This window comes from Stegostoma tigrinum, chromosome X, assembly GCF_030684315.1.
Source record: "Stegostoma tigrinum isolate sSteTig4 chromosome X, sSteTig4.hap1, whole genome shotgun sequence".
Taxonomy (NCBI): domain Eukaryota; kingdom Metazoa; phylum Chordata; class Chondrichthyes; order Orectolobiformes; family Stegostomatidae; genus Stegostoma; species Stegostoma tigrinum.
Window position 1 is genome coordinate 8766045 of NC_081404.1, and position 23391 is coordinate 8789435.

At 41.9% G+C, this 23391-nt stretch overlaps 2 protein-coding genes across 12 annotated transcripts in view; one reads left to right on the forward strand and one right to left on the reverse strand.

The window, feature by feature from the left end:
* LOC125448189 (serine/threonine-protein kinase OSR1-like) overlaps nt 1-23391 on the forward strand; it is a 170432-nt gene that overhangs the window by 101743 nt on the left and 45298 nt on the right. The window lies entirely within an intron of this gene.
* The window catches only part of LOC125448190 (LIM domain and actin-binding protein 1-like), a 126081-nt gene that overhangs the window by 55457 nt on the left and 47233 nt on the right, over nt 1-23391 (reverse strand). For 3 of the 7 annotated variants that reach the window (XM_059643312.1, XM_048523295.2, XM_059643311.1), the window contains 4 exons: nt 15736-15871; nt 10748-10808; nt 1843-2325; nt 182-262 (listed from right to left, as the gene is read on the reverse strand). In XM_059643312.1, the coding sequence (XP_059499295.1) occupies nt 182-262; nt 1843-2325; nt 10748-10808; nt 15736-15854 (744 nt within the window). In that variant the 5' untranslated portion in view covers nt 15855-15871. The remainder of the gene's footprint in view (nt 1-181; nt 263-1842; nt 2326-10747; nt 10809-15735; nt 15872-23391) is intronic. The other 4 variants (XM_059643315.1, XM_059643314.1, XM_059643313.1 and 1 more) reach the window with 3 other exon arrangements.

The window sequence follows — 23391 nt, forward strand, 5'->3', positions numbered from 1 at the left end:
CAGGTACATGAATAGGAAATGTTCAGAGGGATATGGGCCAAATGCAGGTTTAGGCAATCTGTTCAGCGCAGACAAGTTGGGCTGAAGGGCTCATTTCCATGCTATATGGCCTACATGGTGAGAGAAATGAGAACAAAATACAAGGGTTTCACCACACCCAGAGAAGATAACCAGAGCATACCTGCCTACTGCAGTCTGCTGCTGTCCTGATCCTTTCAAGGACTGAGCAACTGAGAGTGGAGAACACAAGTGCTGACTTTCCCTGAAGTACAAAATAGCATTATACTTTTAGAAGTATAGAGTAACAAGTGGAAATTATTTCAAAGCCCAACCTCTAGTTATCACTTTAAAATGGAAAGCAAAATCCACTTAGTGCCAATCTCTCACACTTTCATTACTCAGATGCATTGGCAAGAGCTAGCTACAGATACAAATGCTAAAAGGAGGACAGGCAATTAATGCTGGCCAGCAAACGAGTCCCCAAATCCCACAGGTGAATTTAAAAAAAAGCCTTGAGTTTCTTGCTCCTCCCATGGACCAACACTATGAAAAGATGTTGCCTGCAAATATATGTAGACAACTTTCCAAGTACCCAAATCCAAACAGCTCAGCCCATAAGGGTTTAGCAATCATGCTCTGTTTGTGCCTATATTTCACATTCATTTATTAATTCGTTTCTTGGGCTGGAGGCAGAAATAGACAAGTTAGATAAATCCAAAAATTAGCAGCAATGGAATTTTAAAATTTTATAGTCTGCAACAGTGACTACATTTCTAAAAAGTATTCAATTGGTAGTCGAGCACACTGGAGCATTATACAGTGCCAGTCTCATCTCCTTTCACATAGGTGAACAAAAAAAATGCAACTTTACAGAACAAAAATGACAATAAGCTCAAACCAATTAAGTCATGCTTCAAAGATCAGAAAGCTGTAATTTTCAGTTGGTGTCAACTTAGCTGATTTCAACTGGGTTGTTGTTGGGGGGTGGGAGGAGGAGAATGACTCCAAATACACAGGAGCAATAGCACTATCAAGAACATGATTGAGGGCACACGCATGAACAAGCAAGAGCAAATGCAAAAAAAACACAAACAAAAACAGCTTCTGCTTGAGCCAGCAATCCAGAAGATATTTATACTACTTTTCTCAAGAGGTGCCAGTTCATACTGGCATTTGTTCAGCAGGGACCAGCACACCTAACATGTCAAAGTTTAGCAGCAAGTACATGCAATCCAAGTAACATAAGAGAAAAACAAAACAAAAGAAAACACATGTTGCAGCTCAATCTTTCTTCAAATTGGCATCTATGTAGAACCACAACTAACATATCCTGGATTATCCTCATTATCCCAAACCTAATCAACATCAAATGTAACCAAATCGACTATCACAGCAGAGGATTTATCCTGTACTCTAGTAGCCTGTATTGCTGGTGCTTTTCCTCGAGCAAAAATCACGTGCCAGATTTCTGATTCTCAGACTTAAGTGGACAAAGATAGAACTCAACTGTAGCATTCCCAGACAATGTTACGTTGTGCCGTTTTAAAGAAAATGCAGCAGTCTAGACTGGCTATGCAAGGCTCTTGAGCTCTTGAAAAAGACAGGAGAAGTGCATCAAATGACACAGCTGGTCATTTGAAAAAATGTCCTTCAAAATTTAAACAAAAAAAAAAATTTTAAACACTGAAAACAAAATAAACCAGTGCACAAATTCTAAATGCCGAGCCACAAGCTCCCCATGCAATTATTCAGCTGCCTTCAAGTAAACGTGAGCTCACTGTAAAATCAACTAAGCCTGAAGGAACGTTTAATTCAAACAAATGACTTGTGGGAAACACTTACCTTAACTGGGGTTTCATGGTGTCTGTACTTAGGCTGAACATGCGCATCCCCCTTCTCAAACATCATTTTCAAGCTGTTCAGTGGGACATTAAACTTCTCAATTTTAGGGGAGATTGTCAAATCTTGTGCTGTTCCATTCTCCACTTCGTTCCCCTCTTTAGAAAGAATTCTTTCCATCTTTAACTCAGCCTGGCCTTCACTCTCTGTACCAGGATAAGGAAATCTGCTCAAGACCCCTGGGCTCCTGGGAGACTCGACTCTCGGGATAGTCTCCGAATTCTGATCCGACTCACTTAGAGGCACAAAGCTGGAGTCTGCTTTTGGGCTGACAGCAGCGATCTGAGCCCGGGAATCTGCACGATTAATTCTGACAGGCGATTTTGGAAGCACTGGTTGTGCTGAGGAATTTTCTGGAATTTCCCACTTCTTTTTCAAGATGCTCAATGTCCCCTTCCTCAGGGTTGGGGGAAGATTTTCAGTGTTCTGCAAGAAGACAGAATTTGAAACCCATTACAGTGAAGGAATAGCCAAGCATGGATTCAAAGTTTGGTCGTTACTTTGCAAACAGGAAACAGTGCACGCATACACACAAAAACATACGTGTCACCAGTGCTTTGAGTTACTTAGGCAGCTGCAACCATTTAGTGCTACAACTTGTACAGGCATTTCTCCCCTCAGGGCATAGCAGAAAAATCAGGAAACCAAAGCAGGAAATGATAAAACAGCAGAGAATTTCCTTATAAGGAAAAAGGAAGAACAATGAAGGGAATTGTTAAGGATTTTACTTATCAAATTAAATGAGGACAAAATAAAAGCTTTATTCCATGCAATCTAGGACAAGACAAAAAGAGAAATTCAAGGGCAATTCAGTAGTACTAGGATGACCCAGTTTCAAATTTCCAGCAAATATAGGAGGTTTCAATTTTGCCAATTCAATTTTAGGACAGCAATGCGTCTAATGCTCCCCCAACTTGATACACATACTTTGAACTGTACTCCAAATACCAAGCAAAGTGCAGCCAATGTATCCAGCAGTTGTTCACAAGATTGACAGATGCAGAGAACAAAGTGGTCTCTGTTGCTGCTGGACAAATTGCTGGCTTTAGGTTTACCAGTTAACAACCTGAGCAGAAAGTTTTGCTCATTGGTTAGCCTTTTAGCCACTGGAAAAAAATCAAATTTCCCAACAATGGGGCGTTACTAAGTTTTAAAAAAAAGCATTTAAAAAAAAACAAATTTACCACACTAGGACAGAGCTACTTATTGCTCATCTCTAGTTATTTTAGAAACATAGAAAACAGGAGCAGGAGGTGGCCGTTTAGCCCTTCAAGCCTGCTCCACCATTCTTCATGATCAAGGCTGATCATCCAACTCAATAGTCTAATCCTGCTTTCTCTCTGTAACCTTTGAATGCATTCAAGAGGTGACTAGTTAAAGCTCTTGGGGTGAATGGGATCAACGTCTTGGCATCAACTGCTTCCTGTGGTAATTAATTCCACAGGCTCACCACTCTTTTAGGTGAAGAAATGTCTCATTTCTGTCTTAAGTCATCTACCCCAAATCCTCATTCTGTACACCTAGTTCTGGACACATCCACCAATTGGGAACACCCTCTCTGCAGCTATCCTGTCCAATTCTGTTAGAGTTTTAAGTTCCTGAGATCACCCCTCATTCGTCTGAACTCAGCAAAAACAATCCTAATCTAGTCTGGAACAAAAACAAAAGTTGCTGGAAAAGCTCAGCAGGTCTGGCAGCATCTGCGAAGATAAGAAAAAGCACAAGTTAACGTTTCAGATCCAGTGACCCTTCCTCAGTACTTTGTTTTTGTTCCCAATTTACAGCATCCGCTGTTCTTTCGGTTTTTATTTAGTACCTAACTTCAATCAAACCAGTCTCAGAATCAGCCTGGTAAACCTTCGCTACACTCCCTAGAAAGCAAGAGTATCCTTCCTCAGTAGTGGTGGTGGTCGATATTTTTGTTTTAAAAAGAATCAAGTACAAAGATGTTAAACTGAGGTCACATGAAGGTCAGACAGGACAGATGTATTAGTGTCCCTTGAAAGGGGAAGAACAAACTTGCATTTAAACAGCACCTTTTACAAATGCAGGATATTCCAAAGAATTTTACAGCCAATGCAAAATTAAGATGTAACAACTACTGTAATTAGGAAAAGCAGCAGGCAGGGGCACACAACATTTCTAGCTCGAAGTTAGGAGCCAGTGGATGGTGGTGGAAGGTCGCTTTTCAGGCTGGAGGCCTGTGACCAACGGTGTGCGAGAAGATTCAGTGCTGGGTCCACTGCTTCTCGTCATTTATTTAAATGATTTGGAGGTGAACATGGGCAGTATGATTAGTAAGTTTGCAGATAACACTAAAATTGGTACAGCGGACAGTGAAGAAGGTTACCTCACAGTACAACAGGACCTTGATCAGATAGGCCAATGGGCCAAGGAGTGGAAGATGTAGTTTAATTTAGAGAGATGCAAGGTACTGCATTTTGGAAAGGCAAATCAGGACAGGACGAGTACACTTCAAATGGTAAAGTCCTGGGGAGTGTTGCTGAAGAAAGAGACCTTGGAGTGCAAGTTCATAGTTCCTTCAAAGTGGAGTCACAGGTAGATAGGATAGTGAAAGTGGTGTTTGGTATGCTTGCCTTTATTGGTCAGTGCATTGAGTAGAGGAATTGGGAGGTCATGTTGAGGGCGTACTGGACAACAGTTGACCACTTTTGGAATACTATGTACAATTCTGGTCTCCCTACTATAGGAAGGATGTTGTGAATCTTGAAAGGGTTCAGAAAAGATTTACAAGGATGTTGCCAGAGCTGGATGGTTTGAGCTATAGGGAGAGCCTGGGGCTATCTTCCTGGAGCGTCAGAGGCTTTTAGAAATTTACAATATCATGAAAGGCACGGATAGGGTATACAAACAAGGTCTTTTCCTCGGGTGGGGGCATCCAAATCTTAAGCCTATGCCCTCTAGTTAAGAGGGGAAAGACTTGAAGAGGGACTCAAGGGGCAACTTCTTCCCCCCACACAGCGGGTGGTGCATGCATGGAACAAGGTGCCAGAAGAAAGTGGAGGAGGCTGGTACAATTACAACATTTTCTTAAAAACAAGCATCTGGACGTGTATACGAATAGGAAAGGAAGGATTTAAAAGGGATATAAGCCAAATGGTACTAGATGTCTGACCGACATGGACGAGTTGGACCAAAGGCTCTGTTTCTGTGCTGTACATCCCTAACTCTGGCTCTTAAGCAGCATTATGATTTTTTTTTAAAAAGTTAAAATTGTGTTTTTAAAAAATTAATATTGGCCAAAAGGATAAATATCATTCAGGGACAATGGGAAAACGTCCTGCCTTTACTTAAAATACAACAAGAATTTTTTCTGATCCACAGGATCAGTTTAGCTATCCGTGCAAAAGACAGCACCCCTGACAGTACTGCACTGGAAATGTTAGCGTGGACTATTGGCTCAGGCCTGTAGGGTGGAATCTGAATCCGTAAGCACCTGACTTCAAGGCTATGTCTCCTATAATTATTTCTTTATCATGCATGATCAATTCATTTAAGTCCATGGGCCATTAAATTGTTTCATACAACTTTGTAGTGAGAGACTGATTTGTGCTTGAGAGAGAACATCGATTGCTTAATGGCTTAGATGGAACTTTGGTCAGAGGGTGTTAATATGAACAAGCAGGAGTTTTAATGACAATCAGCGATGAGCAGAGTGGAGATGGCAGCTCTATCAAATAGGAAAATTTCCCTGCCCCTAGACAGCAGTCATACGAACTACCATCACTAATCCCGCCACACCCAGAGTAACAGAAGAGGCCAGAGAAGTCACGGAACCCCCACATCCACAAATCATGGAGAGCAAAATAATCTACTTTATCATTATCCTATCCTTGTCTTTGAAAGTGAAGGCATATCACTACAGCAAGGGTGAACAGATTCACTAACAACGCTCAAGGGAATTCAAAAACTACTTACTACATGAAGGCCATTTGGCAAGGGAGTGGGACGAATTACAAGCACAATGGGTTGAATGGCCCTGTTAATTTCTGTGAAAATGGTACAGTTAATTAAGTTTAAAATTGAGCAGCCCCCACAGCAGCGTAACACTACCAAGTGGTATAGACTTACATTAAAGAAATAAAGTTAACAATTTCAGTCCTCAACACGTTCACAACTGCCAATTCCAATCAAAGCAACTCATTGGTGTCAGGCTAGATGGGGGTAAATCAGATGGGAATGTGGAGGTACAGTAGTTCTTTGTTAACATCTGCTGCATGAAGGAGGAATCAAGCTTCTCAGTAATGCCTTTCCCAGTACAATATTTAGGCTACTGAATCATAGACCACTTGTGATAGAATAACAAGGGGACAGCCAGCGTCCTCGAAATCATACCCCATAGGTTAAAGGAAGAGCACTGGGAAAATTAAGGGATGGGAAGGAGGAGGAGGAAAGGAAGAAGGAAAATACTGTCATGTCAAGCAATTTGACCTTAAATTATTTTTGCTTTCTACCATGTCCAAAATATGAGTGGTTGATTCTGATCTATCCTAGCATTATACAACAAATAAGCCAAGCTCTACAACAATTTTTGAACAGCTGCACAGCAAGCTCTACCCAATGTCAAAAATAAGCTATTTTTACAGCATACACAGTACAACTGTATACACTGTGATAATGGCAACTGCAGATGCTGGCGAATCCAAGATAACAAAGTGTGAAGCTGGATGAACACAGTAGGCCAAGCAGCATCTCAGGAGCAAAAACCTCTCTGATGAAGGGTCTAGGCCCGGAACATCAGCTTTTGTGCTCCTGAGATGCTGCTTGGCCTGCTGTGTTCATCCAGCTTCACACTGTTATCTTACAACTGTATACACTGTCAGATGTGTAGATGAATTTTCCTCCCAATCCTACCAGATACTACATAGTACTAGAGCTTTGCAAAGGCTACATCTTTAGTTATAAGAGTTTCAGATAAAATCCCAGCCTGCCAAGTCAGCTGCAACAATGGGAAGGCACAAATGGACTCAGCGATCCTTCCCATCACCCCCCAAACCAGAGTTGGAGAAAGACACCTAATGACACATGGATGCTGGGTCAGGGTAATTCAATAAACTGCCAAAATCCCACCAAAAGTGTATCTACTTGTGTCAGTTTTTTAAAAAAAACGTTTTATGCTGTGCCTGGCTTCAGAATCTGTTCTTGCCACAGCTTGCCCAATGAATGAAATGCTTGCTGCAAAAGACTCGTTATAGTATACGCTCCTCACGCTTTCTATTCCAACAATGTTGCACTCTGTTTCTCAAAATCCACAGTATGCCTCTTAATGGCCTTTGTTTGGCCTGGAGAAATATATTTGGAAAATTACAATTTTCCAAGAAATTTTCTTCCGATTTTCCCAATATAATGCAAAGAATTTCGTAGCCAATCCAGGCTATACCAGTAAAGTGAGTCCTGACTCTTGTGTAATGCTGTCATCTGTAGCTGAAAAATAGTTCAAAACAACAAATTCAAAAACTGGCACAATTTCAGAAATATCTTGTGGATGTAGTTTGGCAGTTAGTTATGTTTTATACTTGGTGACTCATTTCCTGTAATCACATCTTTCACGTAATGGACATATAACAAAAACATAAGCAGGTTTCAACCAGCAAAGCTTACTGATTCAGTAGTATTGGTCAAGTGGAAGAGCTAAGGCTACTGACAAGAAGTTAATGAGGGCCCTCTTGCAGCCCAGTGGTAGCGTTCCCCACCCCTGGAATGGGAAACCTGGGTTCAGGTCCCACCTGCTCCAGAGGTAGGTAATAACATCTCTGAACAGGCTGACTAGAAAAACAGGTAAAACAACAACAAATTTAATGACATCATTGATATGGTGGGATATGATACTTGTGTGGAAGGGGTTGGGCAATGGATGAGACACTAATTTTTCTTGTTAACATCCTCCATTTAAATTTGCACAGCAGAATCTAGATGGCAAATCAGGTCGAGGTCATAATTGATTACAACACTGCCCTAATCCACTTTCTAGCCGAATTTCATCAGGGTTAAAAACAAACATTGGGAATTTGGAAAGTAAAACAAAAAACAAGAGGCAAACGTTGATTCAGCACTAAAAGAAAAAGGCACAGAACCGTATCTGGCAACTACATATAAATAACAGGAGTAGGCCGTTAAGTCCCTTGAACTCGTTCTGCCAATCAATTAGATTATGGTTAGCTTGTTTCTCAACTCCATCCATCTGCTTTGGCTCCTTGGTGGGCCAACGTGCATAAGTTGGGGGGGGGGGGACAGAAAAGAGAAATAGGCTGAAAAGTTGTTGCAAAGTGCAAGAGTCCTTGTCAAAGTACTAAAATTTTACAAAGTGATTTAGGTTCTATAGACTAGCTAATCTTAATGTTTTCCAATACTATATTCATCAACAGAGATCAAGATGAATGATGAATACTTAAATAAGTCTGTTAGAATAGTTTAATTCACAAATCTCCTTTTTCCCCTCGTGCATTTTAATTTGTAATTGACATTTTAAAAAGCAGGAAGAACAAAGGTTGCCCCAGTAGCTGCTGTGATTGCTATTAATGGCTAACTTTAAATTATCAATTTAAGTAACGAGTCTCTCTCTTCAACATAAAGATCAAAAAGGTAAACTTAGAATTGAAGGTTAGTTATAAAATGTACCAGTTTGCAATTCATTAACACCAGGTGCTTATGATCCTTTCATTTTCCAACAGAGTTTGAAAAAGCTAGATAAAACCTGGAGGAATTAAAAAGGATTACTGGATAAACTCAGATTGGAGGTCCACCTCACAAATTTAACTCTTCAAAACCAAGTAGCCACCTGTGAATGTTATCTGGTAACCATTCAATATTTAATACATGCCCAAATCTGGGATTCACCTGATCCAAAATGCCCCAGTTATTACTGATCTAATTTAGTAACCTGATTTTTGGAAGCCAGAAATTAACTACTTTACATTTTCCCTCCCAGGGGCAACCTTGTTCTTCTGCTTTTTCATTTTAAAAAGATCCAGAAAGAAAAATTCCAAGTTTAACGTATTAGATACCAAAATAACTATGGTGTTCTTTGCAACATGACAAAGGTTTCAATCCTGCAGACTACTTCAACAAATTCAAAAGGTATCAAGTAGTACAATGAACCTTTGAAGGAGCTTTTGCTCAGTAGATTTATACAAGGAGGAAGTTACAAATAGTTCAACTCCTCCGCATTAGGTTCTGGTGGCAAAATATTTCCTCACCAATAGCCCATTTTGGCTTTGTTCTCCGTATTTGCAGATCAGTTATATTTATTATAATTTAGGGGATTTTAGGGAAGGTAATGGCCTAGTGATATGATCACTAAACTATTACTCCAGGGATCCTGGCAATTCTCTGGGGACCTGGGTACAAACCCTGCCATGGCAGATAGTATAAACTAAATTCAATAACCATCTGGAATCAGGATTTCAATAAAGACCATGAAACCATTGTCAATTGTCAAGGTGTACCAGATGGGTTTTTCAATATCCTTTAGAGAAGAAAACTGCCATCCTCAACTGGTCTGGTCGACATGTAACTCCACACTTCTCAGAATCCCCAGTGCGGAAAGAGGCCATTCATCCCATCGAGTTCACACCGACCCTCCGAACAGCATTCCTCCCTCAAACCCTCCATTTCCCATGGCTAACCCTTCTAACCTGCACATCCCTGGACCCTATGGACAATTTCCCATGGTCAAGCCACTTATCCTGCACATCTTTGGAATGTAGGAGGAAACCAGAGAACCTGGAGAAAACCCACACATGTGGGGAGAACATGCAAACTCCACACAGACAGTCAGAGGGCAGAATCGAACCCAGGTCCCTAATGTTGAGAGGCAGCAATGTGAACCACTGTACCAACATATCAGCCATTAAGTACTCACTCCCACTGCAATTTGTCATTACATGCTATCAGTACGTATGGTAGCAGTGGGATTCGGACCCACACCTCTTTAGAGGCTGGAGCGTAAATGCCACGCCTTAGACTGCTTGGCTCTGCTCCCACACAAAATGCTGTTCTAGGGCAGGATTGGATCCCAGGTCCCCAGAACATTATCTGGGTCTGTGGATCAACAGTCCAGCAATAATACCATTAGACCATCACCTCTCTTGACACTTAATTGCCCAGCAGGCAGTTAGGGGTGGGTAATAAATGCTGGCTTGGTCAGTGACACCCACATCCCGGTGAATGAATCAAAAAAATTATAAAACAGAAAAAGTATTCTCTGCAGGACTTTCAATCCCTTGGTTTGTTGGGGAGGAACAATTTTAGAGATGCGGATGTGGTAGAGAACAAGGATCACAATAACTGCACAATGATGCATGGGAACAAACGTGCAGCACACTCAGTTCCTGCTGGCGCTGCACGAGAACAAGTGAAATATCTTCCAACAGTTGTGCAAACTACATTCACTTTTTCTCTGTGACTTCAGGTTTGTTAACCAAGTTTTAAACACTTAAACCCATATCACTGACCTCCAATAGTACAACCCAACAAACAAACACAGTGCATGATTTTTCTTGGGTCAATGCAAAGATATTCTATTGACTACTCAGTAGATGCTCTGGAAAAATTAATTCAGATAGATGTGCATAGCTATCCTGTCAGAACATGTGAAAAGGTTACGAGAATGTGACTACCCTGGGATAGTAATCAGAAGAACCACTTACTGATCATGCACGCTATAATTCCTGATTAGCGAGAGCATGTATAAGAGTGCAAAAAACACCAAATTCCAAAAGAGTATGATTACTTTTAGCTAGCACGTTTTCATCAAGTAACTGCAGCTCAATGCACATGCAAAGAAGCAGAAATAAAACAATGAACCAATCTGAAGAAGTGCACCTACCCCTTTCTTTCGTTCACTGCTTGCTTCCTCTGCTGCTTTCTGATACCTGAGGGGAAAGAGACTGGGAATAATATGAATCAAACCACAGAAGAATTTTGGCACAGAATGAAGAATGTCTCATTAGACCATTCATTAGTGAGGTGGGACTTGACGTGTAAACTGTACAAATCCGACACCTACGTTGTTTGCTCAACAACAACAGTCACGCTATAATGCTTCAGAGTCTCTTCCCTCTTGTGCCTTTGACAACTATTTTCAATACAATTGAAAAAGAATGAAGGTGGGAGTGGAAAGGCAGCAAGAGAGCATAGCTCAAAGCAAGGTGATAGATTCCAAAGATAATGGGAACTGCAGATGCTGGAGAATCCAAGATAACATCGAAGGGTCTAGGCCCGAAACGTCAGCTTTTGTGCTCCCGAGATGCTGCTTGGCCTGCTGTGTTCATTCAGCTTCACACTTTGGAATCTATCATAGATTACAAAGTACTGGTCTACAGCTCTCAATGGGAGATTTCTACAACAGGATTTTGGTTTCACTGGACTCGAGTGGAGAAAATAAATTCAGTTCCAGCTGCTGCTTACCAACGTGGGTACAAATCTGAAACCAAGACAACAAGCAGGAACCAGTCCAAGCTGTATCATAATGCCAGGTTCCTTGACATCTGCTGTCGAAATCTCTCGACTAAAAAAAATCTGGCTGAGGAACTTGCAGTTTATTACTTGCATCCCCCAACCTCCCTCGTCGTTTAATGTTAGATCAGATAGAAGCATAGAATTCCAGTAAAAATTCTAAAATATAGTTTTTAAGAAGCAAAACAAAATCTCACTTCTCCATCCACACATTAATCAGTTGTCACCAACCTTAGTTACTGTTTATATGCCTATAGAAGCCTTTGCGATGTCCCTTCTTGTTAGCTGCTGTCTTTTCTCTTTTGTTCTTTTTATTTACTTTTCCATTTTTGTCCCCTCTCAAAAGCCTTCAGTATTCCTGTTGATTCCTAATATCTAATTTCATAAATCATTTGTCTACAGTTAAACTTGCAATTTTAAAAATGTAACTTGTAGACTAAATTGCATTTAAAACTTTAATGCCCAAGGTGTTAAAATAGAAATATTTGGTAGAGGAGGTGATAAACAGACCTAGAATAATTATATTTTATAGTGTTTATTTAATGAGGTCAAGATCAGAAGTGAGAACATTTAAAACAAAAGGATGATCCCTCTTAAATTGGCAAAACAACCAAGGGGTTGACACTTACCAAAAAAATAGGCTAAAAAGGCATTGCTAAACAAAAACGAATTCCATCATGGGATCAGCAAATCTGGAAAAAGGGCTATAAGCTCCATTAGAGATACAAATAATTTATATGGAGTACAAAATCACAAGGGGGTTGTTTTGAAAGTAGGATATTAGTTTCTATTTTTAAAAAAAAAGACATTATACAGGATTGTGAATCAGTCTCAAGCTTAAGTGGGAGTCAGCAGCACAATGACAACAGCTTGTTATTGAGTATGGCTGGACATGAATCATGAGAACGAGGGAACTTTTAAGGGTTAAACACAAATAGAAAAAGAGCAGAGGTCTTGAAGGCAAGTTAGGATTACTCCTGATACTACACACTAGTGAGTACAGAAATAATAAGATTGAACAAATGAACACAGGATAGAGAAATGGTATATAGGAAAGCTCTTTATGAATTCTTGAATATTAGGACTAATTATAAGACAAATGGGGCGGGGCCTGTACATGGAGGACAGGTTACACCTTAGTGGTACTGGGACTAAAGATTCTCACAAGAAGGTTTGTTCATGTTCCTGAGGAGGGGAGTGCTAAAATAGCTTGTCAAGGATGGGAACCCAGAGGGGGAAATTCAGATAGGGACAGAAAAAAGCTGGTACTGGAAGTAGAAGAGACAAACAATCTTGCAATCGGTCAAAATACACAATATTAAAAAGGCAGAATGAAACTGGTAATCGATCCGAATGCATGCAGTGTTTACAACAAGGTAACCGAATTGACAACACAAATCAGAGTAAACAGGCATGACATAATTGCCATTACAAAGACAAGGCTGAAGGGTGGCCAAAGCTGGGAACTGAACATTCAAGGATATTCAACATTTAGGAGGGACCAGCAAAAAAAAAAAGGAAAAAGGAGATGAAGTAGGGTAGTACTGATCAGAAGGGATGGATTGATGTATTAGCAAGATATTAGACTGGAAGATGATGCAGAATCTGTCTGGATGTAGCAAAGAAATAGCAAAAGGCAGCAAACATAAAACATTGGTTGGAGTTGTTCACCATTATTGTTTGGTGGCCTATAAAAAGCGTGGGGCACAGTATAAAATGAGAAAAATAAAAATACAGGTGCATGTAACCAGGGTAATTCAGTAATCCTACATCTAGACTGGCAAGTCTTATGAGCATGAATTCTAGGAACAATTAGTAAAAGGGATGGTCTTCTGGAGCAGTACATTGAGCAACAAACTGGGCACGAGCTATTTTAGATCTAGTATTGTGCAGTGAGAAAAAGAGTCAATTAATAATCCTAATACAAAAAAGAACCTTTCGAGATAAGATCGACCATAATAAGTGTGCTGGAATTTTCCGTTAGATTTGAAATCAACATAGTTCACTCCAAAACTGCGGTCTTAAATCTGAAGAAAAGGAAACTAAGTACAAGTTGTCACGGAAGACTGGAAAAATATACCAAAATGGTTATGTTAGTAAGACAAGTAATGGTTTGTATTTAAAAGAATTTGCACATGGTTTGCAACAAACATACAAGCCTTTCAAGACAAAGAAGAGCCACAAGAGGCAACAGGAATCAACCATGGCCAACAAAAAGGTAAAGATTCTATTAGATCAATAAAAAGGATCAAGCACGAGAACAGGACGTGTATTTGGATTTTCAGAAGGATTTCAATTAAAAAAAAAAGTTCCACACAGATTAATAAACAAAATTAGAGCACAAGCAACATAGGGTAATGTACTGGGACAGATTGGGGATTGGTTAACAGAAAGAAAACAGTCGTCATTTTCAGGTTTAGCGGCTGCGATTAGTAGGGGACACAGTGATCACTTTTTGGACTCCATATGTTCAAAGTCTACATCAATGATTTCGCTGTAAGGACCAAAATGTTACATTTCCAAGTTTTGTGGATGTCACTAAATGAGTTGGAAGAGAGCATTGAGAGAACACTGCATAGAGGCTTCAAGGAAATTTGGACAAGCTGAGTGAGTGGGTAAGAAAATGGCAGTTGGAACATAATATTGTTGTTATCCACTTTGACAAGAGAGGAACGAAAAAGTGCAGGATACTTGTCAAATGGTGAGAGATTGGAAAGTTTAACCCTTAAAACAGACTTGGGTATCCTTGTTCATCAGTCACAAAGCTGAAAGGCAAGTACAGCACGCAATTAGGAAAACAAACGATACATCAATGCAAAATACTGCTGCTGGAAATCCGGGGCGGAGCGTGTGCACGTGCGTGTGTGAAGAATGCTGGAGAAACTCAGAAGGGTCTGGCGACACCCGTGGAAAGAGAAACAGAGTTAATATTTCAAGTCCAACATAACTAGGTTTGGAATAGGATTCACATTAGACTGAAAAAATTAACTCTGTTTCTGTGTCCACAAATATTGCCAGCCCTGCTGAGTTTCTCTCTATTAAGGCTAATGATGTTTTGGCCTTCATTGCAAGATGATTTGAATGCAGGATTAAAGATATCTTGTTTAAATTGTACAGAACTTTGGTGAGAATGTACCTAATAGTAGTGAATCTTTGGAATTCCCTACTCCAAGGGACTGTGGAGGCTCAAATCATTAATCAATGTTCAAGATAAAGATTGATCAGCTATTGGTAAAGATCAGCCATGATCTAGGACAGAGCAGGCTTGAGGGTTTAATGATCTATCCTGCTTCTATGTTCATATGTAAAGTCCCAGAACTTACAACTGTGGGATAAAATGGAGTTTGTCACAAGGAAGTACAGGAATCTTCAAGAGCCTGATAACTAGCCAAAATCTTTCTAGAGGGAAGAGAAGAGGAGAGAAACAAAGTAAAGTTAAATAGAACAGTACAGCAGCACAGAACAGGCCCTTCAGCCCACAATGTAATAAAAGGAAAGTTTTGGATAAAGAGTTTAGCTTAAAGTATGTATGTATTTAATGTGCTTTTCAACTTATAAGTTGAAAGGAAATTACCTAAGACAGCACTGTATTAGTAGTACCTGTTTTTAATTTTTGTGTACCAAGTTTTTGTTTAAAACCTCAACCTTGTGGCATAATTTCTTTCATTTAAAATCACTGGGTGTTCAAATGTCTCTTAAAACATGAACTGTCTTCGAGATCATATCATGACAACTTCATGAAACAACGTGTTTTGGAGATCGATATTTTCTTGCATCAGAATTTGGAAGTGTAATCAAAATCCATTTCAACATCTGAACAAGCTACACATTATATGAAGCCCAGATGCCAGACATATTCTGAATTACCTGGAGTCAAAAAATACAAGCACCATGGATGCTCAAAAAGGAAGCATCCGATCCTTATCTTGGTAATGGTATGCGGTACTGTGCTCAGCAGGGACAGGAAAATGCTGCTAAGTGATGACAAAGTTACCTTTCTGTGCTGTTTTTCCCTTCATCTTGACAGGGTAAAGACCATAAAGTTGTCAGCTCACCAAACAGTGCAGAGAATGGTCTATTTTCAATGCCAACTCTAGCTGTGCATGTTGATGGAAACTTAGTGCAAAATTCGAGGTGCAGGCACATGACAATGAGGCTCTGGGTTTAGGGTTTTCAACCATTTGCAATTTGGGGAAAAAGCACTCTTCAGCTTAAACCTATTGGTTCAGATCTGTATTAACACATACAGATTCCTAAGAGGGTCAAACGGCAAAATATCACATGACACATAAGCAGCACAGAGACAGCCAATATTTGCCTACCTAGAAAGCTATTATCTTCTCTATTTAAGATACTTACTTAGAAAAACGTTCCCTGAGAGCCGCCGTTCCCCTTTTATTAACTATAGACAGCTCTTTGGCAGTAATTCGCAGGGATTGAGAGGTCCATTGCCCTCTAGTGAACGGTGATCGCTCCATGTACCCTTTTGGTTTGCCTGCATATAAAAGGAAAACAAGTGTGTAATGACATAAATAACACTTTGTATAGCAGTATCAATGCCAGAATTAATAATAATACTCAAAAGGCACACACAAAGGGATTACACCAACAGCTTGTACCTGTACAGTAAAATCTTCCAAGATACTTAATCAAACCAGAGGGGGAGTGTGGGAGACAGATCCCAGTTCCCAGTTGATCCAAATGGTTCAGCAAAACTCCAAGCATTTACCCAACAAACAGAGTTTCGTATCAGAGTACAGAGCTAACACTTTACCAGAATTCACTGAGGAACAATCCTACTAACATTTTCAGAGAGAGTAGGAACTGAAGGGTCCAGACCCAAAACGTCAGTCTTCCTGCTCGGCCTGCTGTGTTCATCCATCTCTACACCTTGTTTTCTCGACTAACATTTTTAAGCTGTTTTAGATCATTGGCCGATATAACAAAATTGCATCAGCTTTCCACATGACTTTGGCAGTGTTTCTTTAACTTCCTTCAGTTTTTTCTCCCCCCCCACCCCAGTACTATATTGCTTTTCATATAAAAAGGTGAAAGCAGCAATTTTTTTTTCCACTTTCTTACACGGAAGTGGAAATGCAATTTTCCATACTCAAACCAAATCCTCATCGGGTGTTATAATCCCACTGATGTTATGACCGGCCAAGTCAGATCCCAGCCTTAAAATTTGGTTCCGATGAGAAAAAGGTGCCGATCCTTTACTGAAACACAAGCACACAATGCTATGATAACAAGGTGTAGAACTGGATGAACACAGCAGGCCAAGCAGCAGAGGGCTCAGGAAAGCAGACGTTTCGGGCCTAGACCCTTCTGAAATAAATAGGGAGAAAGTGGGAGGCGGATAGAAGATGGATAAAAGGAGAAAATAGGTGGAGAGGAGACAGACAGGTCAAGGAGGCGGGGATGGAGCAAGTAAAGGTGAGTGTAGGTGGGGGAATAGGTCGGTGCAGGGAGGACGGACAGGTCAAAGAGGCAGGATGAGGATAGTAGGTAGGAGACAGGGGTGCAGCTTGAGGTGGGAGGAGGGGATAGGTGAGAGGTTAGGGAGGCGGGGACGAGCTCGGCTGGTTTTGGGATGCGGTCGGTGGGGGGGGGGGGGGAGAGAGAGAGGTGGGGTGGGGTGGGGTGGATTTTGAAGCTTCTTTAGTCCACCTTGATACCATTGCTTGGGAACCCTGCAGCCCAAAATATGGAGTTGCTGTTCCTGCAAACTTCAGGTGGCATCATTGTGGCCTGGAGGCGGCCCAGGATGGACATGTCGTCTAAGAAATGGGGCAGGGAGTTGAAGTGGTACGCAACTGGGAAGTGCAGTTGTTTAGCGCAAACAGAGCGTAGGTGTTCTGCAAAGCAGTCCCCAAACCTCCACCTTCGTTTCCGCAATGTAGAAGATGCCACAACGGGAATGGCGGATGCAGTATACCATATTAGCAGATGTGCAGGTGAACATTGCTTGATGTGGAAAGTCTTCTTGGGGTCTGCGAAGTCATGAAGGGGCAGGTGTGGCACTTCCTGTGGTTGCAGAGCAAAGTGCCAGGTGTGGTGGGGCCAGAGGTGAGAGTGTGGACCGGACAAGGGAGTCCCGGAGAGAGTGGTCCCCCTGGAAAGCAGACAAGGGTGGGGAGGGAAAAAAATGTCTTTGGTAATGGCATTGGATTGCAGATGGCGGAAGTGTCGGAGGATAACGCGTTGGATCCAGGGAGGTTGGTGGGGTGGTAGGTGAGGACAAGGGGCTTCTGTTTTTTTTGTTATTGTGAGGTGGGGGTGTGAGGGATGAGTTGTGGTAAACATGGTCAAGGGCATTCTCGGCCACCGAGGGGAGTTGCTGTCCTTGAAAAAAAAGGGACATCTGGGATGTTCAGGAGAGGAATGCCTGATCCTGGGAACAGATGCAGCGGAGGCGAAGGAATTGGGAAGAGGGGATGGCATTTTTGGGAGGAAGGTGGGTGAGAAATGGTGTATTCTAGGTAGCTGTGGGAGTCGGTGGGCTTGAAATGGATATTGGTTTCCAGGTGGTTGCCAGAGATGGAGACAGAGAGGTCCAGGAAGCAGAGAGAGAGAGAGAGAGAGAGAGAGAGAGAGAGAGAGAGAGATCAGAGAAGGTCCAGGTGAACTTAAAAGGTTGGGGTGGAAGTTGTTGGCGAAGTGAACGAACTGTTCGAGCTCCTCGTGGGAGCACAAGGTAGCACCGATACAATGAGTCATCGATGTAACGGAGGAAGAGGTGGGGTTGAGGCCAGTGTAGCTACAGAAGAGATTCTGTTCCATGCAACCTACAAAAAGGCAGGCATAGCATGGCCCATGCGGGTACCCATGGCCACCCCCTTTGTCTCCCGCACTTCCTGCAACTCATCCCTCACACGCACTCTCCGCAATAATAAAAAAGAGAATACCACTCGTCCTCACATACCACCCAACCAACCTCCAGATCCAACACAGCCTCCTCTGACACTTCCACGATCTGCAATCCAATCCCAAAGACATTTTTCCCTCCCCACCCTTATCTTCTTTCCAGAGGGACCACTCTCTCCGTGACTCCCTTGACTGCTCCACACTCCCCTCCAGCCCCACCACACCTGGCACTTTTCCCTGCAACCGCAGTAAGTGCTACATCTACCTCTATATCTCCACCCTCACCTTCAGCCCAGGCCCCAAGAAGACCTCCTCCCACCCACCCTCCTGCAAAAATTCCATCCCCTATTCCCAATTCCTCCACATCTGCTCCCAGGATGAGGCATTCCACTCCCGCACATCCCAGATGTCCACATTCTTCCAGGACCACAACTTTCCCCCCCGCAGTGGTCGAGAACGCCCTTGACTGCGTCTCCCGCATTTCCCGCAACACATCCCTCACACCCCGCCCCCAACGGATCCCCCTCGTCCTCACATACCACCCCACCAACCTCCGGATACACCGTATCATCCTCCAACACTTCTGCCATCTACAATTTGACCCCACCAGCCAAGCTATTTTTCCATCCCCACCCTTGTCTGCTTTCCAGAGAGACCACTCTCTGTGACTCCCTTGTCTACTCCACACTCCCCTCCAACCCCACCACACCCGGCACCTTGCCCTGCAGCCGCAGGAAGTGCTACACTGCCCCCACACCTCCTCCCTCACCCCCATCCCAGGCCCCAGGATGACCTTCCATATCAAACAGAATTTCACCTGCACATCTGCCAATGTGGTATATTGTATCCATTGTACCCGGTGTGGCTTCCTCTACATTGGGGAAACCAAGCGGAGGCTCGGGGACCGCTTCGCAGAACACCTCCGCTCGGTTCGCAACAAACAACTGCACCTCCCAGTCGCAAACCATTTCAACTCCCCCTTCCATTCCTCAGACGACCTGTCCATCATGGGCCTCCTGCAGTGCCACAATGATGCCACCCAAAAGGTTGGAGGAACAGCAACTCATATTCCACTTGGGAACCCTGCAGCCCAATAGCATCAACGTGGACTTCACAAGCTTTAAAATCTCACCTTCCCCTACTGCATCCCAAAACCAGCCCAGCTCGTCCCCTCCACCCCAAAACCAGCCCAGCCTGTCTCGGCTTCCCTAACCTGTTCTTCCTCTCACCCATCCCTTCCTCCCACCTCAAGCCGCACCTCCATTTCCTACCTACCACCTCACCCCACCTCCTTGACCTGTCCATCTTCCCTGGACTGACCTATCCCCTCCCTACCCATACTCTCATCATCTTTTCTCTCCATCTTCGGTCCGCCTCCCCGCCTCTCCCTAGTTATTCCAGTTCCCTCTCCCCATCTCCCTCTCTGAAGAAGGGTCTAGGCCCGAAACGTCAGCTTTTGTGCTCCTGAGATGCTGCCTGGCCTGCTGTGTTCATCCAGCTCCACACTTAATTATCTTGGATTCTCCAGCATCTGCAGTTCCCATTATCACTGATACAATACTGTGGTTCAATTTCCTTTTAAGTTTACAAGGCAAATAATGTTTGCGCGCACGTGCAGAGAGAGAGCGCATGAACGACTTTGTTAAAAAAAACCTAACCGAAATGACTGGGTTAACAGTCTGCACAGTTCAGCAATGCAAGTGTTATTAACCTGTATGACAGCAATAGGAAGCATTACTGACAACATTCTTTAGCGCTGAGGACATCCATTTACTAGGATCAGATCTGCAAATTTCAACATGCTGATCTCTGGATGTCACACATTATGCAATCAATCCTTCAACTGGTTAGAGCAACAAAGGATTCAATTGAAAATATAATCAATGTCTACAAATTACTGTTTAAACAGAAGTATGATATTTTATTTTAGCTGGAAGCAGATAAAAGAGGTAGGAAGGACATAAATGTTGTAATCCAGTAAAATACCGATACTGTAAATAACAGTGTTTCATTCATAAGCACCTTCTAAATCCTGAAGAGAAACCATGCTCTGACACATACTACCTGCATTAGTGTTCACACAGTTATGAGGACCCACCCAATATTTTCACTATGGTGTTTTGAAAGACTCAAAAAATTAATATTTAATACTTCCTCTAAAGCCATATTAATTTTCCTCAGTGACTATGGAAAATTCATACAGGCCCAGACAGGAAAAAATAATTGCAGGGCACAGAGAAACAGAAACACTTTGGCCAGTCAGGTTTGCAAGATTCACATTCTGAAGTGCTGCAAACATTCAGCAATAATCAAAAAGTTGTCCGAAGAGATAAGTTAAGTTATCTCAAAAAAAAGCTAAAAAATAAATAAATAAAAATAATTGGTACTTTCCAATTAGTCAGCTCATCCGAAGTGCCAGGATATCTTTGCTTCATTGCTGGTGCATGCCTTTAAGAGCTCCTTATTGGATTAGTGTAAAAGTGCCATGTTTTGTGACTGCTGACAGGCTATTTAACCCTGCAAAGGAGTTACAGCACAGATGTATTTATAGCAGAGTCACTATATAGTGATCGGAAGCCGAATGCAGAGCTAAAAAGTTCGCTCTCAAACTACCAAAATCAATTATAGTGCCCCTACCGTCACCTCAGCAGTGCAGATCTCGCTCTCTCCCTCTCTTCCACAAATAACATCCCACCCTATGTACTGTCCAGCTAAAGTAGATGTGTCATCAAGCAGAAAAAGCATGAAATATGGAACTATATGCATTCCCTTATTTTTATTGGAAAATGACAAACTCTTTCGCGTCAATATTTGTCGTCCACTACCATCAAGTGACATTCTCCTAACCGGTGATAAACATCATTGGCCAAGAATTCTGATCAGGTCAAAAAACCTATTTCCAATTCCAGGGAAATATTTCAAGATCACAAGTAATCAGTTCAGCACCTTAACATAAGAAGAAACAGGAAAAAGGAGTAGGCCAGTCAGCCTTTCAAGCCTGCTCAACTATTCAATACAGGTGCTTCTGCTGTAACATGTGTTTTGCTAACACAAATTGGCTGTAACACAATTGATGAACAGTAGAGATAATGGGAACTGCAGATGCTGGAGATTCCAAGATAATAAAATGTGAGTAGACACTGTTTGGATAGCGCCAACTTTCCACTGTACAGTAGAGCAAATTTCCATAGCGAGTTCCCTAAAACATGATTTTCTACGGCACAAGGTTACACAAGAACACAACTACTGTGCTTTAGGAGAAATACCTATATGATCATGGCTGATCAACATTTCAGTGCCTTTTGCCACCCCATTTCCAGAATGCATATTACCAGAGATAAATCACTAGTGTAAACCCACTCAAAGACTAAACCTCTACAGTCTTCCATGGTCGAGGATCCTCAAGGTTCACAATTCTCCCATTAAAGAAAAGTTCTCTTCGCAGACATAAGTTGCTGAGTTCAGTGGAAATTAAGGCTTGGACTCGATTTGCTTCAATGCAATAGGTATAAATAGGCAAGATGGACGAACTTGGAGCCTGGATTAACGCATGCAATTATGATGCTGTTGCTAGCATAGAGACATGGTTGAAAAAGAGGGGCAGGATTGGCAGCTTAAATTTCCAGGATATTGTTTTAGATGAGAGAGAAGGAAGCAAAAGAGATGGGGGAAGTTGCATCACTGGTTAGAGAGCATATCACATTGTGTTGAGGCAAGGATTTTTTTTTAAAAATTCATTTGTGGGATGTGGGTGTTGCTGTTGCTAGCTGGCCCGCATTTATTGCCCATCATTAGTTGCCCTTGATAGGGTGGTGGTGAAGTGCCTTCTTGAATTGCTGCAGTCTACAGGCTGTAGGTAGACCCACAGGGAGGGAATTCCAGGATTTTGACCCAGTGTCACTGAAGAAACGACAATATATTTCCAAGTCAGGATGGTGAATGTCTTGGAGGGGATCTTGCAGGTGACATTCCCTTGTATCTGCTATCCCTTGTCCTTCCAGATGACAATGGGATTCTATGAGGAGGAAGAACTACCTGTGGTCAACAACGGCTGTCAGGTTGTATCCAACTAAAAACGAATGCATATGAAGTGATGAAAACTAGTGGTAGACCAGAAGGTTGGAATCTTTTCTTTTTAAACAGGTACTAGCAATGGATGCCTAAAAAAAATGTAACAGAGGGAGAAACTGATTTTGAAAAGTAAATCGGCAAGAATTATTGAAATAAACAGCACAGGCTTCTATGGGTTTATCTTTTAAAAAAATAGTTAAGTGTGAGACCCTTGGAGGATGTAAGTATGGAATTGATGATGGGGAACAGGGAACTAGCAGCTAAGTTAAACCAATATTTTACATTGGTATTCACAGTAGAGAACACGATAACCATCTCAGCTACCATGAGGAAGGTGCGAAGGGGAGGAAACATCTTGCAACATTCTTCACCTCAAGACGGAAAGTATTTGACAAAGTAACTATTAAAAGAAACAGGTCACCAGGACCTGATAGCTTGCATCCCAGGGTTTTAAAGTAGCTACAGAGATAATGGAGGCATTGAGTTCTGAAATATTTCAACCACTGAATGCCATGAGTGTTACAGCCGATTGGCAAACTGCTAAATACATAATGCCCCTGTTCATCAACTGACAGAGACTGAAAACTAGCCAGTTGGCTTAACACCCGTCATCTGGAAAATGCTAAAGTCCACTCCCAAGGTTACAAATAGCAGGACATCTAGAAAAGCTTAACAAACCCTCCACGTGGTACTGTGAAGGGGAAAATCACGTTTGACAAATCTACCAGAGCTATTTGAGGCTATAACAAGCATTGTTGATAAAAGGGAAACTAGTAGAAGTAGTGCATTTTGGATTCCCAAAAGGCATTCAATAAAAGGTGTCGCAAAACAGTTATTGCACAAGATTGGAGCTCATAATATTACAGGCAATGTATTAGCATGGATTGAGAAATGATTACCATATAGAAGACAAAGTTAGGATTAATAGGTCTTTTTTCAGGCTGGAAATACATAATAGTGGAGTGCCACAATGATCAGTCCGAGGGCCAATATTTACTACCTATCTATATTAGTCACTTGGTGGAGGGGTAGAGTAATGCATCCAAATTTGCTGAAAAATAGGTGGGAGGGCATTTT